General features: G+C 40.6%; 1 protein-coding gene across 3 annotated transcripts; it reads left to right on the forward strand.

Annotated features, from left to right (window-relative positions):
• The first annotated feature begins 398 nt into the window (after positions 1 to 398).
• Positions 399 to 20,918, forward strand: il15 (interleukin 15). 3 transcript variants are annotated; one of them, XR_011979602.1, is made up of 6 exons: positions 399 to 1,012; positions 3,356 to 3,424; positions 15,569 to 15,665; positions 16,998 to 17,039; positions 18,156 to 18,290; positions 19,130 to 20,918. XR_011979602.1 is itself a non-coding variant. In XM_072677129.1 (6 exons), exons 1-6 carry the CDS (start codon positions 938 to 940, stop codon positions 19,253 to 19,255), a joined length of 570 nt encoding a protein of 189 aa, XP_072533230.1. In that variant the 5' UTR covers positions 400 to 937; the 3' UTR covers positions 19,256 to 20,918. The 3 variants fall into 3 exon arrangements, 2 of the variants coding, with proteins under 2 accessions (XP_072533230.1, XP_072533231.1); XM_072677129.1 differs by having other exon boundaries at positions 400 to 1,012; positions 3,356 to 3,450; XM_072677130.1 differs by lacking the exon at positions 399 to 1,012 and adding an exon at positions 1,940 to 2,015 and having other exon boundaries at positions 3,356 to 3,450.
• Positions 20,919 to 23,513: the final 2,595 nt, after the last annotated feature.

The following is a 23,513-nucleotide window of genomic DNA, read 5'->3' on the forward strand; positions in this document are numbered from 1 at the left end:
CAGTTCAGTGGTTTAGTCGGTTGAATTAACACGCAGTAATATCGTATCGGTATCGATGCGGAATCGTATCGCACCGACCTGCGCTACGTGCTTTGTGGTGCGCTGTTTGCGCAACTGCTGTGGGAAGTAGCACTGGAGAGAGAGAGAGAGAGAGAGCGAGCGAGAGAGAGAGAGAGAGAGAGAGAGAGAGAGAGAGCGAGCGAGAGAGAGAGAGAGAGAGAGAGAGTGAGTGGGAGTGGGAGTGAGAGAGTGAGAGAGAGTGAGTGGGAGAGAGAGAGAGAGAGAGAGAAAGAGAGTGAGTGTGAGTGAGTGTGAATGGGAGACACAGAGAGAGAGAGTGTGTGAGTGTGAGAGAGAGAGAGAGAGAGAGAGAGAGTGTGAGTGAGTGGGAGAGAGAGAGAGAGAGAGAGTGAGTGTGAGTGAGTGTGAATGGGAGAGAGAGAGAGAGAGAGAGAGAGAGAGTGTGAGTGTGTGTGAGTGAGTGTGAGTGGGAGAGAGAGAGAGAGAGAGAGAGTGTGTGTGAGTGTGAGAGAGAGAGAGAGAGAGAGAGAGAGTGAGTGTGAGTGAGTGTGAGTGGGAGAGAGAGAGAGAGAGAGAGTGTGTGAGTGTGAGTGAGTGTGAGTGAGTGTGAGTGGGAGAGAGAGAGAGAGAGAGCAGTAAAGTGAAAGCGTCCCTGCTGGACTCTCAGGGCGGAGTGTCACTCCTCACTGTTTACTCTGAGGGAATGAATTTGGTGAGGAGATGCCTTCATTCAGAAGTCAGACCTCATGGATTCCTTGAGAAGGCGTGATCTTCTTCACGTGGAAGCTGTGCCGGAGGCAGACCTCCTCTGTTTCATTACCTGACTTTTTTTTTTCATCCCGGACTTTGGCATGATGACAAAATGTGATCCGGAGCTGCGTTCGTGGTTACATGACCACCCAGTAATTTTGCGCCGATGACCATCCTGCTGCCCTTCTACTTAGTCTTGGTCTTGGGATTTTGGAGTAAGCCCAGAAAGCACAGATCAAAGGTAGGCGAGCGCTGAGGCGCGACTGCTGTTTACGCGTGGAGCGGTTTCTGCTGGAGGACTGAGCCATAAAAACGTTGACATGACCTGATGTGTTAATGGTGGAGCTTTAACATCTCCTGTGTTGTTCTATAATAGCTGCTAAACGAACCACCAAACTGGACCTTTTCCACTACTGTCTAGAACCACCCCTGCTGAGAGTGTAGCCTGCTCTGTAATGGAGCATTTCTGGGGAATTAGGGCCCTCCACCAAAGAGCCCATAGTTCTTCTCCCAGTTGAAACCAGCGAAACCATTGTGGTGTGTGCATCTGATTACTCTTTAAACTGGTGGCTGTGAAGGTTTTCAGTCATGCGTCCAAAGCCATGCTCGTAGTGTAGTACAATGGGAGTGGAGTGCCATGCTGAATACCAGCCTGAATAGTAGGTCATAGGAAGCACAAGCAGGTACCTCGCCATAAGCAGTGCGTTCATCAGTATAGCAGGTATAGTCAGTGGGGTTTGGACAGTGAGAGTGCAGTGTCAGGTAACAGTAGACCTACACTTTGACCCACGGTGTCCAGATTATAACGATAAGCCATTTATTACTGATTACTGATTAAAATCCATATTCCACTTTTGCGCTTTCTGTGCGCCTAGTCATCACCAAAGCCCACGCATAGATCTAATCGCTTTCTAATCCTGACGCAGATGTTTTTCCCTCTGTTTTATACTTTCGGTTTCGAAACTGCAGCCCTGCACCTACGTAATGTGTCAGGAACGCCAGCGTGTTGCTTTCCAGTCAGATATGGCTCTGGAGGGCACGTCCTTGCTGGGAGATCTGATCCAGGACATATGCAGCTTTAGCTTTTGGCTGGTTTCAGTCGTGGTCTCAAGCTGGTCAACCTGGGAAAAACACACCCAGTGCTGGTTAAGCAGAGGTTGATGGTTTAGCAGGACTATTAACATGAAGCTGGTTGTACTGGTTGAATAGTTCTGTCATGCTTGTGGATCAGCATGGTCTTAAAGGTAATGCTGTTAAACTATCTTTGTTTAATTGGTCATATTGGTTGAACAGTTGTGTCGGTCATTCTTGTAGACGAACATGGTCACGCTGGTCATGCTGGCCAACTGGTGTGGACATGCTGTTTATGGTTGTGGATCGCATGGTCATGATGGTCTTGCTGGTCTTGCTGGTTGACCAGCTTGGTCACGCTCGTCATGCCGGTCAACTAGTGTGGTCATTCTTGTAGATGAACATGGTCATGATGGACATGCTGGTTAACCAGCTTGGTCACGCTCGTCATGCCGGTCAACTAGTGTGGTCATTCTTGTAGATGAACATGGTCATGATGGTCATGCTGGTCAACTGGTGTGGACATGCTGTTTATGGTTGTGGATTGCATGGTCATGATGGTCTTGCTGGTTGACCAGCTTGGTCACGCTCGTCATGCCGGTCAACTAGTGTGGTCATTCTTGTAGATGAACATGGTCATAATGGTCATGCTGGTTGACCAGCTTGGTCATGCTCGTCATGCCGGTCAACTAGTGTGGTCATTCTTGTAGATGAACATGGTCATGATGATCATGCTGGTCATGCTGGTCAACTGGTGTGGACATGCTGTTTATGGTTGTGGATCAGCATGGTCATGATGGTCATGCTGGATGACCAGCTTGGCAATGCCGCTCAACTAGTGTGGTCATGCTGGTCATACTGATTGAACAGTCGTGTCATGCCGGTCATGCTTGTGGATCAGCATGGTCATGATGGTTGTGCTGGTTGACCATCTTGATAATTCTGGTCATGCCGATCAACTAGTGTAGTCATGATGGTCACCAGAGCCGGCCCAAGGCATACTCGAATTATGCGGCTGCTTAGGGCCCCAACGCCACCATGGGGCCGCCAAGAGAACCAAGATACCGTGATGAAAATGTATATATATTACAAAGCATTGAATAATAAGATGAAATGGTATTACAGAGGTACATTTATTTCTATAGTTGGCACACCAACACTAGGCTATTCAATTCCTGCTGTTGGCTGCTGCCACAGATAATGCTAATGATAGTGGGTACATTACACACACAGTGTAGCCAATGAAATGATGAAGCTGGTGGTATGGGAGTCCCCAAATGGAAATCTGCTTAGGGCCCCATAAGGCTTGGGCCAGCCCTGATGGTCACGCTGGTTGACCAGATAAACCATCAGACTCAAACAAAAGCATACCATATGCTGGCTAGAGCCAAGCTAGTTAACCAGCTTAACCAGCTTGACCAGCTCCAGCTGGCCAGGCTGTTTTTGTTTTTCTCAGCAGGGATGTTCCTCCGGACTCTGCTGGTTTCTAAAGTAGTGCTCTGCTCTCTTTCAGGGAACCGTGAGATGCGTGTCTCTCCACTGGTGCTTTGATAGTAACCTGGAGTACCATTTGAACACCGAGGTTTGGAATTCTTTCTTAATTCTGAGGTATACCACTCTCAAACAATAAGACATTGAATGTACTTGATGATGAACAGGGTAGGATACTGTATGTCAGGCTGAGAACATGTACTGTGCTTATTTTCTTGACTTGACTCAAAGAAGAGTAAAGGATCTAAAGATCTGACTGCGGGCTAGTCCTTTAGTAATAATGTGGGTTTTGTTGCCATGGTACCAGACATGTGCCGTATCACAGTGCTTGATAACAAGCAATACTTTTAAATAGACTCCTAATTATAAAGGTTCCTAATTGGACCCTGGCTGGGAGGATCTTTAGCTCAGGTTCTTTACACTCGCATGTCCTATTTTAAGACATGATTTTGGAAGAACTGTCCACTGAAATAAGGTTCAAAGGAAACCAAAAGCCAGAACCAAGGGGCAGGGCCTTTTCGGAAGATTTATTTTTTAAGAATATATCAAGAAAATACAGTGTTAACCCAGACCTGTCCCGATAATTACGCCATCGACTTATCATACAATTGCTGGAGATGGTCTCAGTCATTTTTCAATATTACCGAAATGTACACTGTACAGCGAAATGTGTCCTCCGCATTTAACACATCTGTGGTAGTGAACACACTCAAACACTAGTGAACTAGGGGCAGTGAGTACACACACACACACACACACACACAGAGCGGTGGGCAGCCAACTCCAGCGGCCGGGGGATAAGAGAGGGTAAAGGGCCTTGCTCAAGGGCCCAACAGTGGCAGCTTGCCGAGCCCGTAAACATTTTAATATTATATTTCAATTCTAAAATTAAATTTCAATTATTATATTACATTATATTTACCTGTACATGTATTTGTGTATGTATTTCTGGGACAATATTTTGTCAAAAAATAAAAATAGTTATGGTGACACGCCTATGTCAACTTATCGCTGAATTGGTATAAAAATAAAAATAAAAAATAACTGAAAGTATAACATTTATTAATTAATTGATTGAATTTTGATACCTTATTCAACACAAAACAGGGTGGAAACAAAAAGCTACAGCATGTCCTGATTTTACTGGGTGTATTTAGCAAGCATACCTCTGTGTATTTTTGTTTTGCTGTGCAGCTCGGAAGAACAGATAAAAATAGTCAGAGTAACAGGAGACGGCAAGAACATCACCATGAACCGTGGGAGTTGGGGCGGATCTGCTGTGCCAGCTAACATGTCTATGTATGGGTAGCCCAACTGGGAACCAAACCAAATTTTGTCCCCAGGTTCCACACTGGCGCCACACAGGCCCATCAGGGACAGTGTTGGGACCAGGAGAAGGCTAACACGTGCCTCCAAAAAACATTTGTACAAATCCTCTAAGAGCCCAATGCCCATGTGGAGCGTACTTAGTCTATGTTCCACCCACGTGAGCCCCACACAAGCATGGCTGGAGTATGATATACCATACATACCATACATAATATTAATATGAAGTGTGTCTGTAGGACCTTTTGTCCAAACCCAGACTCATCCATTAGACTGCCAGACACAGAAGCATGATAGGCTTCCACTGTTTATTAATACCACTCACAGCTGATGGAGGAAGATCTATGAGGGACGAAATTTCCCCAGTTGACTTGTTGTTGCAGCGGTGTCTCCTATTACATACAGAGCCACGCTGGAGTTCAGTGAGCTCTTTAGAACCCACACCCATTCTTTCACTAATGTAGGTAAAGACTGCATGGCTCAGGTGCTTGATTTTATACACCTGTGGCAATAGGACTGAATCGGACACCTGAATTCAGTGTTTAAGAGGCATGTCTCAATACTTTTGTCCATATTGTTTATGTATTGGGCTCTTTTTCCAAGACTGAAAATACATGGGTAATGTCACCACCTCTACTTCCTTCTAGTGTTTTGAACAGATGCTGTCAAATAATGAGGCCGGTAAATTGCGTGTCCAGTCCAGCTGATGAATATTCACTGGTGGAGTGGACTGTGACTAGTGGGCTTACAGGAATATTACATAAGTGCTTTGCTTAATTATAGAAAGTGCTTATCTTGGGAGAGTTAGGTCCAGTAACACATTTTTTGTGATGAAGCAGTCAAGTGATTGAAGTGTAGACCTTCAGCTTTTAATTTAAGAGGTTTAACAGAAATTACATCCATGTTTCTTTTATAGTGCCTCCATTTTCACAAGCTGAGAGGTAATTGGGCAAACTAACATGATTATAAAAAGTCTGGAACCCATGGGCATCACCATATGCTGAGTTTCCCTTAACACAGCTGCTTAAGTGTTTCTGCCTCTAATTTACTGCTCAGTTATGTTTGGGTCAAGGGATTGACTCTACAAGTTTAAGAACAGCCCATGTCATTGGCTTAAGTAGCTCTTAAGTGTCTTAAGTGAGCCGTATGCTCTTTGTAGCTATCCATCTGTAGTGTGAAGCACCATCATTTATCTTTTGCAAAATTCTACGTAACGTCTATCAGCAGTCACATTCTCGGTAAACACCAGTGACCCAATGGATCCATGCCAAAACAGTGGTTCCATTATGTTTGTCATTCCTTCTCCATACTTCATTACACCTGGAGGAGCTTTTATGACATTCCATTCTAAATCCATAGACATTAATATGGAGTACTATTAATTAATAATATTAATTACTTGTATTAATAATATTAATATAAGTAATTTTAATATGAGAAAGCTTTCTACAGGATTTTAAATGTGTCTGTAGGACTTTTTCCCATTTATCCAGAAAAACATTTGTGAGGTCAGACACTAAAGTTAGACGAGAGGGCCAGGCTTGCAATCGTAGTTCTAGTTCATTCCAAAGATGTTAGATGCTGTTGAGGTCAGAGCTCTGTTCGGGCTAGTCAGGTTCTTCCACACCAAACTCCCCCAACCATGTCTTTATAGCCCTTGCTTTGTGCACAGTCCTCAAATTGTTTCCACAAAGTTGGGAGCCTTAGTTGTCCAGAATGTCTTGGTTTGCTGAAGCAGGAACTGGAACAACCCTATAGCATTATCCCTCCTCCACCAAACTTTACAGCTGGCACAGTGCAGTCAGGCAGGTGACGTTCTCCTAGCATTTGCCAAACCCAGACTTGTCCATCAGACTGCCAGATAGAGAAGCATGATACACCACTCCATCTAATGTTTGCCTTTGTGCTTGGTGATGAAAGGCTTGAATGCCATTGCTCAGCCATTAAAACCCATGCTATGAAGCTCTTAGCGAATGGTTTTGTGCTGATGTTAATGCCAGAGGAGGTTTGACACAAGAGAGCATTGGAGACTTTCCATGTCATTGCCTTCAGAAGCTCTTAGGTTTCTTTTGCTTTATGTTCTTGGTCGTTATCCATCTGTAGTGTGGAGCACTATCATTTAAGCTTTGCAGCATTTGACTGAATATGAGCAGAAAGTATTGCTTTATGCACTCCAGTCACATTGTTTAGGAATGCGAAGATCAAAAAGTTCCACATAGCTGCTATCAGCAGGCACATTCTTGGTAAACACCAGTGATCCAGTTCCATTGGCAGGCATACATGCCAATGCCATGCCAAAACAGTTCATCCCAAAGGTGTTGATGGGGTTAAGGTCAGGGCTCTGTGTGGGCCTGTCAAGTCTTTCCACACCAAACTCCCCTAGCCATGTCTTAATAGACCTTGCTTTGTGCACTGGGACACAAAACTGTTGGGCCTTCCCCAAACTGTTTTCAGAAAGTTGGAAGCCACAGTTATCCAGAATGTCTTGGTCTGCTGACGCATTAAGATTTCCCTTAACTGGAACTAAGGGGCCTTTAGGCCAACACATGAAAAACAATCCCATAGCATTATCCCTCCTCCACCAAACGTTACAGCTGACACAGTTCAGTCAGGAAGGAAAAGACTGTAGTTCTTACATGGTTAATTTTTTATAGCCTGCACTCCAAACACATTAATTGCTTTAGTTTTAATCCATTGAGACGGTGTACAGACGGGATAGAACTGACATATAGCATAAAACTATTATTATTATTTTATTTATTTATTTATTTACACAGATCTTGCCATGGCAATGGCTTTTTACTGTGGGAACTACCTAAGGTAAGAGTGTAATAGGTGTAATACTGGATTAACAAATTCCTGTAATTTAAGTACATAAAAGGATGCAATGTCAAAATGGAAGGGTAATACCCACTTTACCCACAGCGATAAAGGCTATTATTACATAGATACAGACTATTATTTTAACAACTATATTTTAAGATCTAAATGTAGATGAGCCAGCGTTGGAGAAGAAATTCTAATACAGGGCATTATCTTGTTATTGTGTTAGTTGCAGGCTACTGGCTATTTGTTTCTAAAACACCTGAAGGTCTTCATATTGTGAAGTGTAAAAAGTTGTATATATTATATTTCATGAACGTGGATCCTACATGGCTTTGTATTTCTGTATTTTTTTTTCTCATTGTCTTCTAGAACATCAGAACTAGAACTACAACAGATCCTTATCTTGCCTGTAAACTTTTGCTTTATTGTCTTCCAAAGGAAGTAATATGGTTACCACACCTATGCTTTTCTTGAAGGGACACCTAATATTGATAGATCGAGATGGTAGTTCTCTTCGTAGATCCACACTTTAAAGAAATCTTGAGAAACAATGTAAAAAGGCTTATTTCTGCATTAAAATATTATGTATATTTAAAAAAAGTAGCATTGCATTTACAAAATAACTTTTGTCTTATTTTAATTTAGCTGGAGATTTTTTTGCCATGCTGTTTTTCATATTCTAAGAACAGCTAAAAAGGAAGTGTGCAAAGCTACAGCCATCACCAGATTTCTGTGGTAGAAAAAATAAAGAGTGCTGCTAAGATGTTCTATTTTTAGAAGATGGGGCCCAGGAAAGCATATACAGAGAAAAAATTGAGGGCCTAAAATTGAGCCTTGGGGTATACCACTAGTAAGGGTGAGTGAATTTCCTAGTTTCATAATTTTATTGAAAATGTTTTATCCTTGAGGTAAGAACAGAACTTAAGGCTGATTTAACCTTCATAACTTTATCAGTTAATATTAGGCATCCCTTTAGAACTGTGCAGTGACATACTGAAACACCAGCTCTAACACTGCAACTCCAATATCCATCTGTTTCTCTGTATACTTTGTTAGCTTCCTTTTACTCTGTTCTTCAAGATAGAATGGACAATGAGCATAGAAACTAGGTGATGGTGTTAATAGTATGACTTGTCAGTGTGTATATATATATATATATATATATTATTTTATATATTTGTATATTATATATTTCCATATACATATTAGATATGCAGAATGTTTCCCACCAAATATCACTAAAATAGATGGAACGCCAGTAGTTTGTTGAAGGGGGTAGTGTGGTGCTTTTTGGTGTATTTAATAGTGATATTTTCAGCTGAGAGGTTGAAAATAATAATAATAATTAATAGAGATATTTTCCTGCCTGAAAGAGGTCAACATCCTCTGCACAACATCAGAATAGATGAAAGTGCACCTAAAATGTAGGAGGTCTTAGCAATCCTTTAAACCTTTACTAAAGAAAAGATTTGGCTCAGGTCAACATGTTCCACAACTAGCCTAGTGTCTCGTCTGCACTCTGCACTCAGCTTTTAATGGAGCTTTTAAGGCAGCTCAGTGATTCATTTGAATTCCATATATTAGCTCTAGTAAGAGTCTTTATGTGCATGATTTTTATGTTAGATACAGATAAACATCTAAAACAATGGTATCCACAGTAGGTAGGATGTCGTGGTTTGGGGGGGTTGTAGGTTCAACTGAAAGGAACTGGTTATTAAGGCTATTTATTGGTCTCGGCTAGTAAATGTGGTAATTTAAATGTGGTAATTTACTAGTATGTAAATAATGTGGATATTAATGTATTAATGTATGCTGTAGCTACAGGTTTGAGAGATGTGTCCTCCCTTGTACATACACATTGCCACAGCTCTAAATTTTAGGCATACTTGAGACCCCCAGCCACAACATCCTAACTACGATGGATACCTGAGCGTCCCCAGCGTTCTTTTAGATCACCCCCTAGCATTTGGATCAAATGGTTCTAAGAAGCTAATCAGCACACATTCAACCCACTGAAAAATCCAGATTTTTGACTGGTACTGTAGGTAACACTGGGCTGCTGTTGTTATTCATTTTAACCCTCATATATTTATTTATAACCCTCTACAATTGATTATTACATCCCTTGTAATGTTAATAGTCCCAGATTCTACATTATACTCTAACTGTGTATGTATCAACATTAGCATCGACAGAGATCTACATGTTGGAAATTAATGTTGACCCAAAATTCCCATACGGGTGCATGTCTAATCTCAGTCTGTTTAAGTTCCTATGATGCTAGTTGGTGGGGCATAATCTTACAATATTTATTAGCCAAGGGCAATAAAACACGTGGCAAAAAGCCAGCGTGCATGTGGATGACATTCACTATGTGGACAAAAGTATTAGGACATCTGCTCTTTCATTGTTTATTCAGAAATCGAGGGTATTAAAAGAGCTTATTCTGCTTTTGTTTGGAGTAACAGCCTCTACTGTCCAGGGCAGCAGGCTTTCTGCTAGATTTCTGAGAAGCGTTGCTGTGAGGATTTGCTTACATTCAGCAACAAGAGTGTTAGTGAGGTCAGGATGTTGGATAATCACCATCCTACCCAATCACTGACTCCTTAACCCACCCCAAAAGTATTAGAGGGAGTACCAGCCATCATTGCAGAGAACAGAGTTCTTCCACTGCTTCACAGCCCAATGCTGGGGGACTTTATACCCCTCTAGCCCACACCAAGCATTAGGCATGGTGCCAATAAAAGTTTATTTGCTTCAGAGAGTCCTATTCTATTGGCAGTACTTCTCTTCAGGGACTAGACTCAAAGGTGTGTGTTTGTGTGCATTTGCAACTTAAAGTAGCTGTTGGTTGTTGAACTTTTACAGGGCCTTTGTCTGGAGCTGGAACCTCATTGAGCATCTTTGTGGTCTAGATGAAGGTAACTGTCACAGTACTAATGGAAAATGAGATGACCTTTCTGGTTTATTGTTGTTGGCTGCATTTTCCTGCCCTACCCAGTCTTGCTTTCATGACATGCAGTACTTCGGGCAGTCCTCACCCTATGAAAACAAATATGCACATTGCACACAACACACAACTAAACTCATTTGGTGTGGCGCAACAGATAACACCTACTACTGAGCTACCACACCATGTGGGAGACTGGGGTTCGATTCCCAGTCTGGGTGACTGCTGCGCTACACCAATAAGAGTCCTTGGGCAAGACTCCTAACACTACGTTGGCCCACCTCTGTAATACGAGTAACATTGTAAGTCGCTCTGGATAAGATTGTCAGCTAAATGCCATAAATGTAAATGTAATGAATGTAACGTCAGTTACTCATCTGCTCAATGACCTACCTACTCAAACCAATCCTGTTTAGCCTGTTTCAGCACCATTGCAGATGATTGTGAAAACCAGGTTTCTAAAAATGTGGCCTGTTAATCATGTGATATCTCAAGTGTCTGTTCAGCCCAAGGTCTTACCACTGAAGCTTTTCCCAGTTGCTACAAAATCCTGGGTTCTTGGGCAGGTGTCATGGTCTTGGACACCACAGCTCTTTTAGCCCTAAGCCTAGAAGAACCACTTTTGATTCCATAAGGAACCATGTTGGGAATAGAGGTGTGTGAATGTGAGAAACTATTAAATGATGTCAATTTGACATCTAGAAGAAGTCTCACATTGGGCCTGTTTAAATTTGGCACTTAATATGTCGTCCAGATATAACGTCACGATTTGTTTGCTTTATACTCCTTTTACACCTGGCCACATCTGTTAGGCCAGTGGTCTCCAGTCCTGCTCCCGGAGAACTACATTATATGTCCAGATGTTTGTGGACACCACTTCTAATGAATGCATTCAGCTACTTTAAGTTGCACCCATTGCTGACACAGATGCACAAATGCATACACACATCTCGCCTCTACAGTCCCTGTAGAGAAGCACTGCCAATAGAATAGGACTCTCTGGAGCAGATCAAGATGAAGCAATTGACACCATGACTAATTCCAGATGTGGTATAGAGAGGGTATAAAGCCCCCCAGCATTGAGCTGTGGAGAAGTGGACCTGTGTTCTCTGGAATGATGGATGGTGCTCCATCCAAGACTTTTGGGGTGAGTTGAGGAGTTGAGAATGAGGTCCAACATCCGCACATCACTAATTTTGTTCTCGTTAAATGCTATCAAATCCTCACAGCAATGCTCATCCAAAATCTAGTAGAAAGCCTTCTTCCCTGGACAGTAGAGACAGTTACTCCAGCAAAAGCAGGACAAACTCCTTTTTAGGCCTACCCTTGAGTTCAGAAGAAACAATGAACGAGCAGGTGTCCCAATACTTTTGTCAATGTCCAAAATGTCCAAAAAGTGTACCTTTTTGAATCCAGCCCTGATCCACCCCACCTGATCCAACTAATTACTTCAGCCCTCAGAAGTCCTTAATTGGCTGAATGTGGTGGAATTTGCACCAACTTCTAAGCAAGCCCATGAAGGACTTCTCTTCTAAATTGTCCTGAGAGGAACCTGTGCAGTTTTATAAGACCTGAAGAGAGAAAGCAGTTTCAGTTCTTGTGCCACTTATGCTATGAACGCATCCTAAGATGTATGCAGCCAGTGTTATAATTTGGTCAAGGTTTTAGTCTTTCAATAAAAACTCAGCAAGTCTGATGAAATGTCGACTCTACAGGAGAGGGGAAAAACCTTCTTAACTTTCAATGGAAGTCAATGTGAACAAGATTTTATTCCAGGTAATTTTGGAGCATTTCTATTGGTCCATTCATCATAAAATTTGGACACAATAAAGAAAACAACAGCTTGATGAAATACAAATTATGTGGAACGAGTGAAAATGCCAAAAATGCAAGACAATAATAAGGTTTTTTTTTTTTTTTTTTTTTTTTTTTGTGGAAATGGTATTTCGAAAAAAGTACCATCAGATCAAAATGATGCTCATGATTCATAGTGGTTCATCAGTGTGTTTGAAATGAGAGTTTTGAAAAGACACATGTTAGTTCACTGTTCAGATGGCATTTATTGGTGTATTATTATATCAGGTGACAGTAGCAGTTCTGCCAAGTAGCACTTTGTTTGTCATTACTTCAATTACTACATCAAAACATGTCAACCCCTGAATAGCGTTGTTTTTTTTTTAATTATGAATTTTTACTTGTTTAGACATGAGGTACAGAAATCAAACTGTGATCACAATTATGTAATTATTGTCTCAGGAAAGCCCTGAAAAAACCCATCAAACCTAACAATGAACAACCAGGTCTCCCAATACTTGTCCATGTCCAAACAATGTACTTTCCAGCAGATTTTGGATCCAGCGCTGATCCACCCCACCTGACCTAACCTAATTACTTCAGCCTTCAGAAATCCTTTATTGTCTGAATGTGGTGAAAAACATTCCCTGTATGAAAGTGTCGGCAAACATATCTATATACCCATATCTAATAAAGACTCTAGATGACATGAAATTGCGGTCAGAAGTCATAAATCATAAAAGTAAACCAATTTCCCCACCAATGTTTCCCACATATACATTGCCACAGTCCCACAACTTGGGCCTATCAATCCACCCACCCCCTCTCCAGCCATGACATCCTAATTATGATGGTCACCCTAGCATTTGGTTCAAAAGTTTTTAAGATGATGACGAGCACATGTTCAGCCAGGTGTCTCTGAACTTTTGACTGGTACTGCTTGTTATTAGATGCTAGCATTTGTACTGCCAGAAGTAATCTTGCTCCATTTGGGGGTAAGAAGGCCCTTATGGATGTTATGGCCAATGATTGGTTTAATAGGAAGGTCAAGCCCCTTGTGTCTTAGAAGTATGGTAGGGACATGTTTCTCTTGAAATTAGGGATGGGCAGTTTGCTATAGTAGCAAAGTTTCATAAAATGTCTGATAAATTGGACTCATTTATTTATGTATAGAAAGTGATGGTTCTAGCTAACCATGGTTTTACTTTCTTTGTTGTAATTAGTTTGTTAAGTTAGCTTTAGTAAAGTTAAGGGTCTTTAAGGCATCATCAGTAATTATTTGGGGAGTTTGGATTATTGGCAGGTACAATAAAGAGGTTGTAGGAAGGCTTATTTATTTGTTTATTTATTTTCCCAATATTAGCATGTTGGGGAGGGGGTGTTTTAGTTATTGTAACTATAATAAAAAGTCATAGTTTTTTGTGTTATTTCTTCCAGCAGAGTTCTCCATACTGACTTCTGTATTTAGTAGCGTCTAAACTTAGAGGTATCTTTTGGATCTTAGCCAATACAAATGAGCTAAGGGTATTTTCTGAGTAAACAGTGAAGCACTTCTGCTGGAGGAGAACATGAACATATAAGAATGTAATGTAAATGTTCCTGTAGGTGTAATGTAATGGTGTCCCAATACTTTTGTCCATATAGCCTATGTGTTAGAGGTCTACAAGGAGCATGAATGTGAAACCAAAACCCTAACCCATATTAACATGTTGGGGAGGGGGTGTTTTAATTATTGTAACTATAAGTTATAGTTTTTTTATGTTATTTCTTCCAGCAGAGACTCTTTCTCTCCCCGTTGGTCTTAACTGGTTGATGTGTGAGTGACAGTGGAGACCTCAGGCTCATTTTAAGGTGTATAAAAATGCAAACGAATAAATAAAGGACTGTGTTAGTGTGTATTTACTGACTTTTTTCATCATACCATTTTATGATATATTAAAAAAGCCAACTATACAATAAAAGGTTACGTATTAGTCACGATTAGATCTGGAGAACTGGCATTTTATCATTAGGATTTGCTTTGGTGACATTTGGCAAGCATCCACATTTGGCTACACATGCTTGTCTTAGTAAAGACGATGTTTTATGCTTTCCTATCTGGGTTCTGTATGAGTGAAAGCTCAGAAGGTAACCTGAGTAGCCCGGATTATATCTAATATCTCATCCAGGATGAATAAGGCTGATTTGAACTACTGAAGTTCTCCTTTTTACTTCACTGTTTATCCTGCATTGACTGCCAAGACTCTGGGAGATTTCCTACAATGCTGCAGAAAGGGGAACAGCCCTTCCTGTCCTCTCATGTTGCCCAGATTGTGTTCGATTGCGAGATAACAAGTTTGCACTTGATTCATTCCTGGGCCTGTCAGCGCCCTGCTAACTCCAGTCTGCTACAAGAATCAAATACATCTGTCATCTCTAAAGAATTCCTGATCATTATCGAAGCCACAATTATAGACAAACACAATCTACCTAAACTAATAACACACCAGCCGTTTTCTGTTCGTACCTTTGTATGAGCCCATTGGGTAATCATCCACAGTGCAGGCTAGAAAAAGTAAGTGAACTTACTTTTCCTAGAGTTTAATAAGCTGCAGATCATCTTTGGCAGCGAGTGCTGAGGTGCATAGTGCATAAATGTCTCCAACGCTCTGCAGTTATTAAGTCCAAACCTGCTGTTAGAGCTGCAAAGGCGGAACAACTCCAGTTTAATGCTAATATTCCTTTAAGATCCACTGAAAGACAAGCATCCAGGCATTTTTCTGTCCTGGCACCAAAGATTGAAGTTCCCCTGGGTGTCCGAAGAGTATTTGGACGATGTGTAGTGCTGAGTATCATGGTCTCCATACTGACTTCTGTATTTAATAGCATCTAAACTTAGAGGTATCTTTTGGATCTTAGCCAATACAAACTAGCTAAGGGTATTTTCTGAGTAAACAGTAAAGCACGTCTGCTGGAGAAGAACATGAACATATAAGAATGTAATGTAAATGTTCCTGTAGGTGTAATGTAATGGTGTCCCAATACTTTTGTCCATATAGCCTATGTGTTAGAGGTCTACAAGGAGCACAGATGTGAAGCCAAAACCCTACCTGAACCGATTTGGCCGGACCGGTTCTGTGAAACAGTATAATAGTCCCCCTCTGTGAAGTGTTGTTAAATACTGTTATACAAGTGTGATTCATGACATCTTGAAATCTTTACTACATCTCAGTCTTTTTCAGAAATTCAAGCATCAGTTTAAATATTAGATCCTCTACCTCATGTCATTTTATATATATATGCAAATGTTTGAAATGAATGAAGTTTAATGCTTTTTGCTGTTTTTTTGTATCTCTCCAGCTGCCTGGGCGTATTTTGGACCACTGTGGATGCTCACGCTACTGCCAGCTTAGAAGAGATCAGAGACGTGCTGCAAGAAATGAAACACATATTTGATGTAAGACATATGAAGATATAAATCTCATGGGATATTACTTGTGTAACACTAACGACAGCCTTCCTGTGGCGCTTTTTAATTTTTTTTTTAAATTTGTATTTGTTCAAAATATGCACATATTTCATTATTGTAAGCTAGGGCTTGGCAGTATGACCAAAAGTGTGTCTTGGCATATTTTTAAAGATACAGGGTTCAAACCATGGAGAAAACTAAAAACGGGCAAAAATACAGTAAATAGTTTTCATTTGACAGCAGTGATATATAAATAAAAACATGTTGGGTTCATCATGTATATAGTGAAGGCTTTGGGCACTATAGGGGTTGCTTGCTCAATGGGACTGCATTGAGATGGCCAAACCGTCAGGTGATCTATTATTAAATTATGAAAATTGAAGACCAGATCAAATATATTGATAATACAAAAACTGTATTTTAGATGCATGTCTTATTTGGTTTGTGGTCTTACCAAATAAGGGTTTATATACCCTTTATAAACTTTCAGACTTAATAAACATAGCTTAACATAAATATTACCTTTTTGGGCAGGGTTGTAATACGCAGGTGGTTTTGATTTGGATTTAGTTTTAGTCTTTTGACTAAATTGCTTATTAGTTTTAGTCATGTTTTAGTTTAGTTAATTTTAGTTAGTTTTAGTCGACGGAAAAAAAGTCACTTATTTTAATAAATAAAAAATAAATCTGTTACATTTAATACATTTAATAACACGTTAACATCTGAAGTGTATTTATGCAATATTTAAATTGTGTTTAAATATTTACAAGAGCCCATTCAGAACCGAGTGGAGGCTAGCGCTGATGCTAATACACACACCACATTACCCCACTTAGGCTGTGCCTATAGGCACCTTTACGCTGATAAAATCACTATAACCCATGGCCTCGAGTAACTTATGGCTTTATTTTACTGTGCACTTAGCTGCAATGATCAGAGCTGCTTCTTTTGAGATCTAGGGCATTATGCTTATCCTGCTTTTGCTGGAGTGACACTCTCTAGGGAAGGCCTTTCTACTAGATTTTGGAACATTTGATTGCATTTGGCAACAAGACCGTAAGTGACGTTGGATGATCCCTCGACTTCCGACTTTATATCCCTCTAGCCCAGGCCTGGCATTAGACAGCATGGTGCCAGCAGATTCATGTTTATCTGCTCTAGAGAATCATATTCTGTAGACAATACATTTTTACAAGTATGACACACATTAACTATAAGGGGTGTCCACAAACATTTGGACATATAGTGTATTTTAATGTGGCGTATTTCTGTATTCTATTTTGTAAATGCAAACATGTAACAATCTATGTTTGTTTTTAGAAGTCAGATGCCCGCTTGTATGCACCAGAGGACAATAACAATGTAAGTTCATTTGAGTGATTCTTTTTTTGAAATCTTTAGCATAATACAGGCCTTATAATTTAGCTAATTACAGTTACTAATTAAGATGTAACTATCATATAAGTTATATCTAATACAGCATAATATGAGGCTAATTATACGTTTATTTGAAAACAGATATTATCAGTATTTAGGGATGCCCATGCCAGGTCCAATGAATTGGGATTGGAGCTGATCCAGACATATTTTCATGTATCGGATATGGCCTATTTTAATCCCAATCCAGTTCTGAGTCTTTGTTTTAACCACGGTGTTCAGAGTGTCATCTGGTGTCCTCATAATATCAGACCTTTTATAAAACTCTCACTGAAACGCTCTGTTTTAGCAGCAGGAGAACCGGACAACCGCTTGCTTTTCTCTGTTTTTTTAAACCAGCACTAAAGAACCCATTCAGAACCAAGTGGAGGCTAATGCTAATGCTAACACACACACTTACGCTATAGAAACCACAATCACACACACAGCACATTCACCCACTATAAACCAGCTTTTACACACCAGTATCAGTCTAGAGGGTGTACCTCTATACATAGACACACAGGAAGTGATTAGACTGCAGTGTTGTAAAGCAGCTGGGAGCTGATTGGTCAGGGAGGAGATCAGACTGGATTATAGGATATTAAACACTATAAAACAGTCATTTTAAGAAAAGTCTCAACTAAACTAAATTAATCATTCCAGAAAGTCTGATTATAGAAACTGATGCTAAAATTAAAGGGATTTTATTGAACCTATTAATCAGCAGCTCATCTGATCTAAGCTGTGGAGCTGGATTATTATTTATACACACACAGAGATCAGATCAGTATCGGCTGATACTCAGCATTAAGGGACTCAGATCAGGACATCCCTAACAGTATTTCCTGTTATTTCAGGATTATCAAGGATCCTTAAGACATTCACTGTGTATTAAATTAAACCAGAATATTGATGGATGGCTGGAGGACAGCAGAACTGAATCAAAACCAGACTTATTGTGTGTAATTAAGTGTGTGTGATGTGTCTTAACGTGTATAAAAAGCACTAAATTGAATTTATTTTTAAAATCACCCTCATAATGATGTTCTCCATCTTCAGCTGCAGGACTGCAGTTCTAAATTATTGTACTGCTATCTGCTGGAGTTATACGTCATCGCAAATGAAGAAGGCGCCGATCCGAATAACATCCATATCATATTCACCAATAAAAAAAAGTACGAAACCTGCGCTCAGGTAAGCCCGATCTAGCACTGTTTAATTCTCACTCATGTGTTTTTCTAATGGTCATCTATTTCGCAGCCTAAGAATGACCATGTTGATGTCATCACAAGTGCATCACAGGAGCGCAAGTTTCCAAATCATTAATTTGTTCGAAATTTCCCTTTCCCTGCCAATCAACCTACCTGTTTGTAGCTCCCCATAGCACTAGCAATGCTCCTGCCACTAAGAGGGTAAGGACTTAACACCAGCTCTTTTGGACCTACAAAAATTGCAAATTTCGGAAAGTGCCTCGATTCCTCCCCACTAGCTTTTTTAGCTTTTTACTTGTTGCTCCTGCTAGTGGTGTACCCCAAGGCTCAATTTTAGGTCCTGTGCCGTGGCCTGTGCCGGCCAACATCACTTTAAGAGTGATGAGGTGGAGACAGTGCCCTCTATCCACCCGGAGAGAGGATGGTCAGTTGTGCTCTCTCAGACTCTGGCTGCCGATGGCAAAATGAAATGGTTTGATATTCGATATCGCGATCCCAGGTAGCATAGTAGTAGCACATTAGGCTGCTGAGCCACTCCGTGCCCTGCTAAACCATTCGTTACCTCCCTCCCCTTATGTAAGCCCGTCCCTGCCAATAATTAATTAATTATTACAATTTTGACTGGTTTTGTCAACAGAATGGCATATTTTGACATTTTTATTTGTACATTGTACAATGTACATTTTTAATCATTTTAACCCATTTAGCAGAATTAAGACCGTTCAGAATCATCATGATAATGACTGAAGCTGTATATAATGAACTCTGACTGTGTAATAACAATGTACTAATCCATTTACTCTTTTCATTCTTCATTTACAGATCACGGATCTAAAGATATCAAAATGCCCAGAATGTGAAACCTTCCCAGTGGTCAACTCCACAGTATTCCTTAAAATGATGGGGGAATTTCTTCAGAAGCTGCCATTAAGTAACGACTGTAATTAGCACACTCATTTTCACTCCACAGCCTTGATGTAAATAAGCTCTTTGTACCTTTAGCATGTATTCCAGATAGACTGTTAAGTGTATTAAAGTCAATATTTATGAACTTATGACTTTATGAACTAACCTCTATTGTACACTTCCTACTTCTAACCTCAGGTCAAATGTGTTCAAATTCGATCCATTTTGGATGATTTTTGTATATATTTTTTATATTTTAACGGACTCCTTCTGTAAATATTCCATTCAGTTGAATGTAGAGAAATTAAGAAGCTAAAGAAGAAGTGTCAGACTTAGTGCTGATCTTCCAGAACTGTTTAGACCTGGGTTAATGGTAAATACCCTTCAATGGTAAATACCCTTTGGTGGAGTGTGTTCCATAGAAATGAGGAAATGTTGGTTAAGCTGGAATAAGCTTTTCTGTCTCTTTCTATGTGACGGTATCAAGCCTGAAACGTACCCAAGCTACTACATGCTACTGCATGCTATTGACAACAAGAGGCAATGCGACTGAGCTCTATGGCACCTGCCGCATCTCTACAGGGTTGAGATGGACATGCGGTAGATATATAGAGCATGCACTGACGCCACATTCCCACTGGAACACGCCCCCTTTGACCACTCAGACCTAGTGGCAAAATGTTCTGCAACACAGCTGCAGCGTTTATTAGAGAAAACGGCCAAAACTGAAGCAATCTGCTCCAGTTAAAGGAGGTTGGACTCGACAGCGATCTATCCAGATGACCAAAGAACCAATGCGCCATGGACTGCGATGTGTAGCCAGGAAGGTCTAGCTAACTGAGGTTCAAATCACGTGGAGTAAATGGTCTTAGGGGTAGTTTGATTGTTTTCAGGCTCGGGTTCATGTGGTTTACTTGTGTTCCCTTTCAATCAAACTTAGCATGTCGCTAAACTTTTCCCCTTACCTGTTTTAAGAGCGTGAATTTAATGAACTGCGAGCTTCAACACAATTCGGTGCCTGGACCCCAGTCGTTTCTGTGAATTGCAGCAAATCCATTAGTAGATTTTAGCAATCTGTAAAAGGAGAGCTCTGGAGTTGCACAACAGCTGTGACATTCACACTGAAGAATGCTGCCACTCCCGCCATTGGTGATGTCACATGCATACCCTCTATTGCCTGGATACCAAAAAGTGATCATCCAGCTCCTAAAAACACTTATTTTTATCCTTCCTTATAATAGCTAGTAGTAAGCTAGCAATGCGAATGTGTGTTTAAAGGATAAAGGATAAAGGTGCACGTATTCGTCACTGTACAGTGTGGACTGTACAGCGAAATGTGTCCTCCGCATTTAACCCATCTGGTAGTGAACACACACTCACACACACACATGTGTTAGGGGCAGTGAGTACACACACACACCCAGAGCGGTGGGCAGCCAACTCCAGCGCCCGGGGAGCAGAGAGGGTAAAGGGCCTTGCTCAAGTTTAGACGTACAGTGCATTTGCTCTGTGCTCTGCTCGAGCACCCGAGTGGTCATGAATGTTTGGGAGACTTCTTGTCAAATGTGCAGTGATGCATATGGACCAATTTGTCGCGGTCACAATACGCACCCGTTGATCCTGGTTACTGTAGCTAATGAACCACATGTCCCAGAGCGACGTGGCGCCAGTCAGGTTTTTTTAAGCCGCCTTTGTGGCCGCAGGGGTGGGAGGGGGGGGGGGGGGGGGGGTGTATTAGGGCAGAGTTGTACATATGTAAGTGTACGTTTTAGCCAGTGCGGTCTCTTAGTTGCATGGTTACGTTTCAGGCTTGATCCCAGGTTGTATGTGACATTGTTTGTTGTTCTGTAGCCTTAAGTATGTAAAGTACTCTCCTTATTCCATCCAACAGTAAAACCAACAGTACAGTACTGTGCAAAAACCTAAGCATCTTGGAAATGTACGTTAGAAAGCTAATGTATGGGTGCTAAGCATTTGTTTGCTCAGAAAAATATTACATTTGAGTTAATACAACTAACATTTTTAATTTACCTTTCATTTGAACATGTATCTCCAGATTTGCAGTCAACTAGTACCTGCTTTATCTGATCAGTCCTGACATCAGTGATACTGCTAAAATCACTGCCCTAGCTCGTGGATGTTCAATCTTATCCGCAAAGGGCCGCTGTCTTCAAACAACCGAGACCATTTGCTTCAGCTTGGCTGGAATGGAAACCTGCAGACTTGCCAGCCCTTTGCGGATAAGATTGGACACTTCTGCCCTAGCTAAGGGCATCCAGGAAAAATTTGAAACCATCGAACTAGCTCAAAAGATACATATCTACCTTTCTAAAGACAATACACTTTTTTTGTTTGTGTTAAAACCAAACTTACTGCCAATATAAAGGGCTTTAAACATTTAGCTTCAGACACTTTGCTTTGTACAGTACTGTGTGTGTGTATAAACATTTATATATTAATATATTAAACTACAGGCAAAAAAATCGATGAGACCGACTGCATATGGCAAGTTGAATGTTGTAAACAGCACTACATTCTGGGTTGCCTTGTTTTCCTAGAGAGAGTTGGCTCACTTTGTGTAGAGCATCAGTTAATGCTAGACCATGAGCTCATTCGGAAAAAGCTCGCTCAGGGGTAGGGGCAGGCAGGAGGTTTTCAGAACCAGTCTCTTCTGTAATATGATATCTGTACACTTCTTTACTGGCTGCTTCTACTGTATTAATAAACATGGTGCACCTTCTCACTCTCCTGCTGACAGATCTCCTCTATTGTGTGCATTATTTCAGCCTAATGCTCTGATCTACTCGACCCTCGTAAACTCATAAACAAAGACAGTTACATATATGGATATTTTGGTTATTTTATATATTTAATGCTTATCATATATATATGTGTATATATATATATATATATATATATATATATATATATATATATATATATATATATATATATGTATACAGTCATGTGAGAAAAAAAGAAACCTTAAAATTGAGCCTTGGGGTACACCACTAGCAGGAGCCACAGATAAAAACGAGTTTCCTGATTTCATAATTGTATTAATAATGTTCTATCCTTGAGGTAAGAACAGAACCATGTTAAATAATTATTAATTATGTTTAACCTTCATAAATTGATCAGTTAATATTAGACATTTCTGTTTAACTATGCAGTGAAATATTGAAACATCAGCTCCAACACTGCAACTCCAATATTTCACCTGATAATAAAAATGCACCCAATCAGTAATATATCAATATACTGATCTACCATAATATTAACACCACCTCATTGTTTCTAAACTCCCTGTCCATTATATCAGCTCCACTGACCACATAGGAGGTCTTACCATATAGAACTGTAGCTCTGTAACTACAGATTTTTATGTCCAGCCAACAGCATCCTCTGGGCAGCTTCCTGTGGGCACAGATGAAGGACTAGAGGATGACCAACAAAAACTGTGCAGATGAGCTTCTGCCTGTTATTTTACATCTACAAGCTGGACCAACTAGGTATGGGTGTTTAATAGAGTGGACAGTGAGAGGACACAGTGTTTAAACCCTCCAGCAGCACTGCTGCATCTGATCCAGTCGTGCCACCTGCACAACACACACTACTAATGCAGCGCTGCAGTGTTGAGAATGACCCATCATCCAAATAATACCTGTTCTGTGGCAGTCCTGTGGGGTCCTGACCATTGAGAACCAGGGTAAAAGGAGGCTAACAGAGTACACTGAGAAACAGATGGATACAGTCTAGAGTTATAGAACTACACAGTGCTCCTACATGGTGAGAGGAGCTGATGTAATGGGCAGAGTTCAATCCAGACCAGGGCTGGTTATAATTTTATGATATGACTATATTATAGATCTTCAGGCTAGCTCACATGATCGCAGGAAGAACTCCTTTAGAGCTGGAGGAAGAAATCTTGGAAGGAACCAAGACTCAGGGGTTATACGTTTGATAAAGTCACCTGACAGGTGAGCAGATATAATCAGTAGTAGTGCTGATAGTTAATGATCTGGAAGGGTTTCCAGATTGCTGGTCATCAGAAAATAAAGCTTAGGTTTAGGTGTAGGAGGTTAGGTTTAGGTTAGGTTAGGGTTAGAATTAGGTTTAGGGGTAGGAGGTTAAGTTTAGGTTAGGTTAGAGTTAGGATTAGGTTTAGGTGTAGGAGGTTAAGGTAAAGGTTAGAATTAGGTTCAGCTGTAGGAGGTTAGGTTAAGGTTAGAATTAGATTTAGGTGTAGGAGGTTAAGTTAAGGTTAGGTTAAGGTTAGAATTAGGTTTAGGTGTAGGAG

The sequence above is a fragment of the Salminus brasiliensis genome, chromosome 4, assembly GCF_030463535.1.
Source record: "Salminus brasiliensis chromosome 4, fSalBra1.hap2, whole genome shotgun sequence".
In the NCBI taxonomy this organism is placed as follows: Eukaryota; Metazoa; Chordata; class Actinopteri; order Characiformes; family Bryconidae; genus Salminus; species Salminus brasiliensis.

What these genes read in the sequence shown, in the direction of transcription:
- il15 (XM_072677129.1), top strand. Translation starts at nt 938, where the DNA reads ATGACCATCCTGCTGCCCTTCTACTTAGTCTTGGTCTTGGGATTTTGG. An exon ending in AATTCTTTCTTAATTCTGAG is followed by an intron (nt 3,451 to 15,568) that starts GTATACCACTCT and finishes GTATCTCTCCAG; the next exon opens with CTGCCTGGGCGTATTTTGGA. An exon ending in CACCAGAGGACAATAACAAT is followed by an intron (nt 17,040 to 18,155) that starts GTAAGTTCATTT and finishes CTCCATCTTCAG; the next exon opens with CTGCAGGACTGCAGTTCTAA.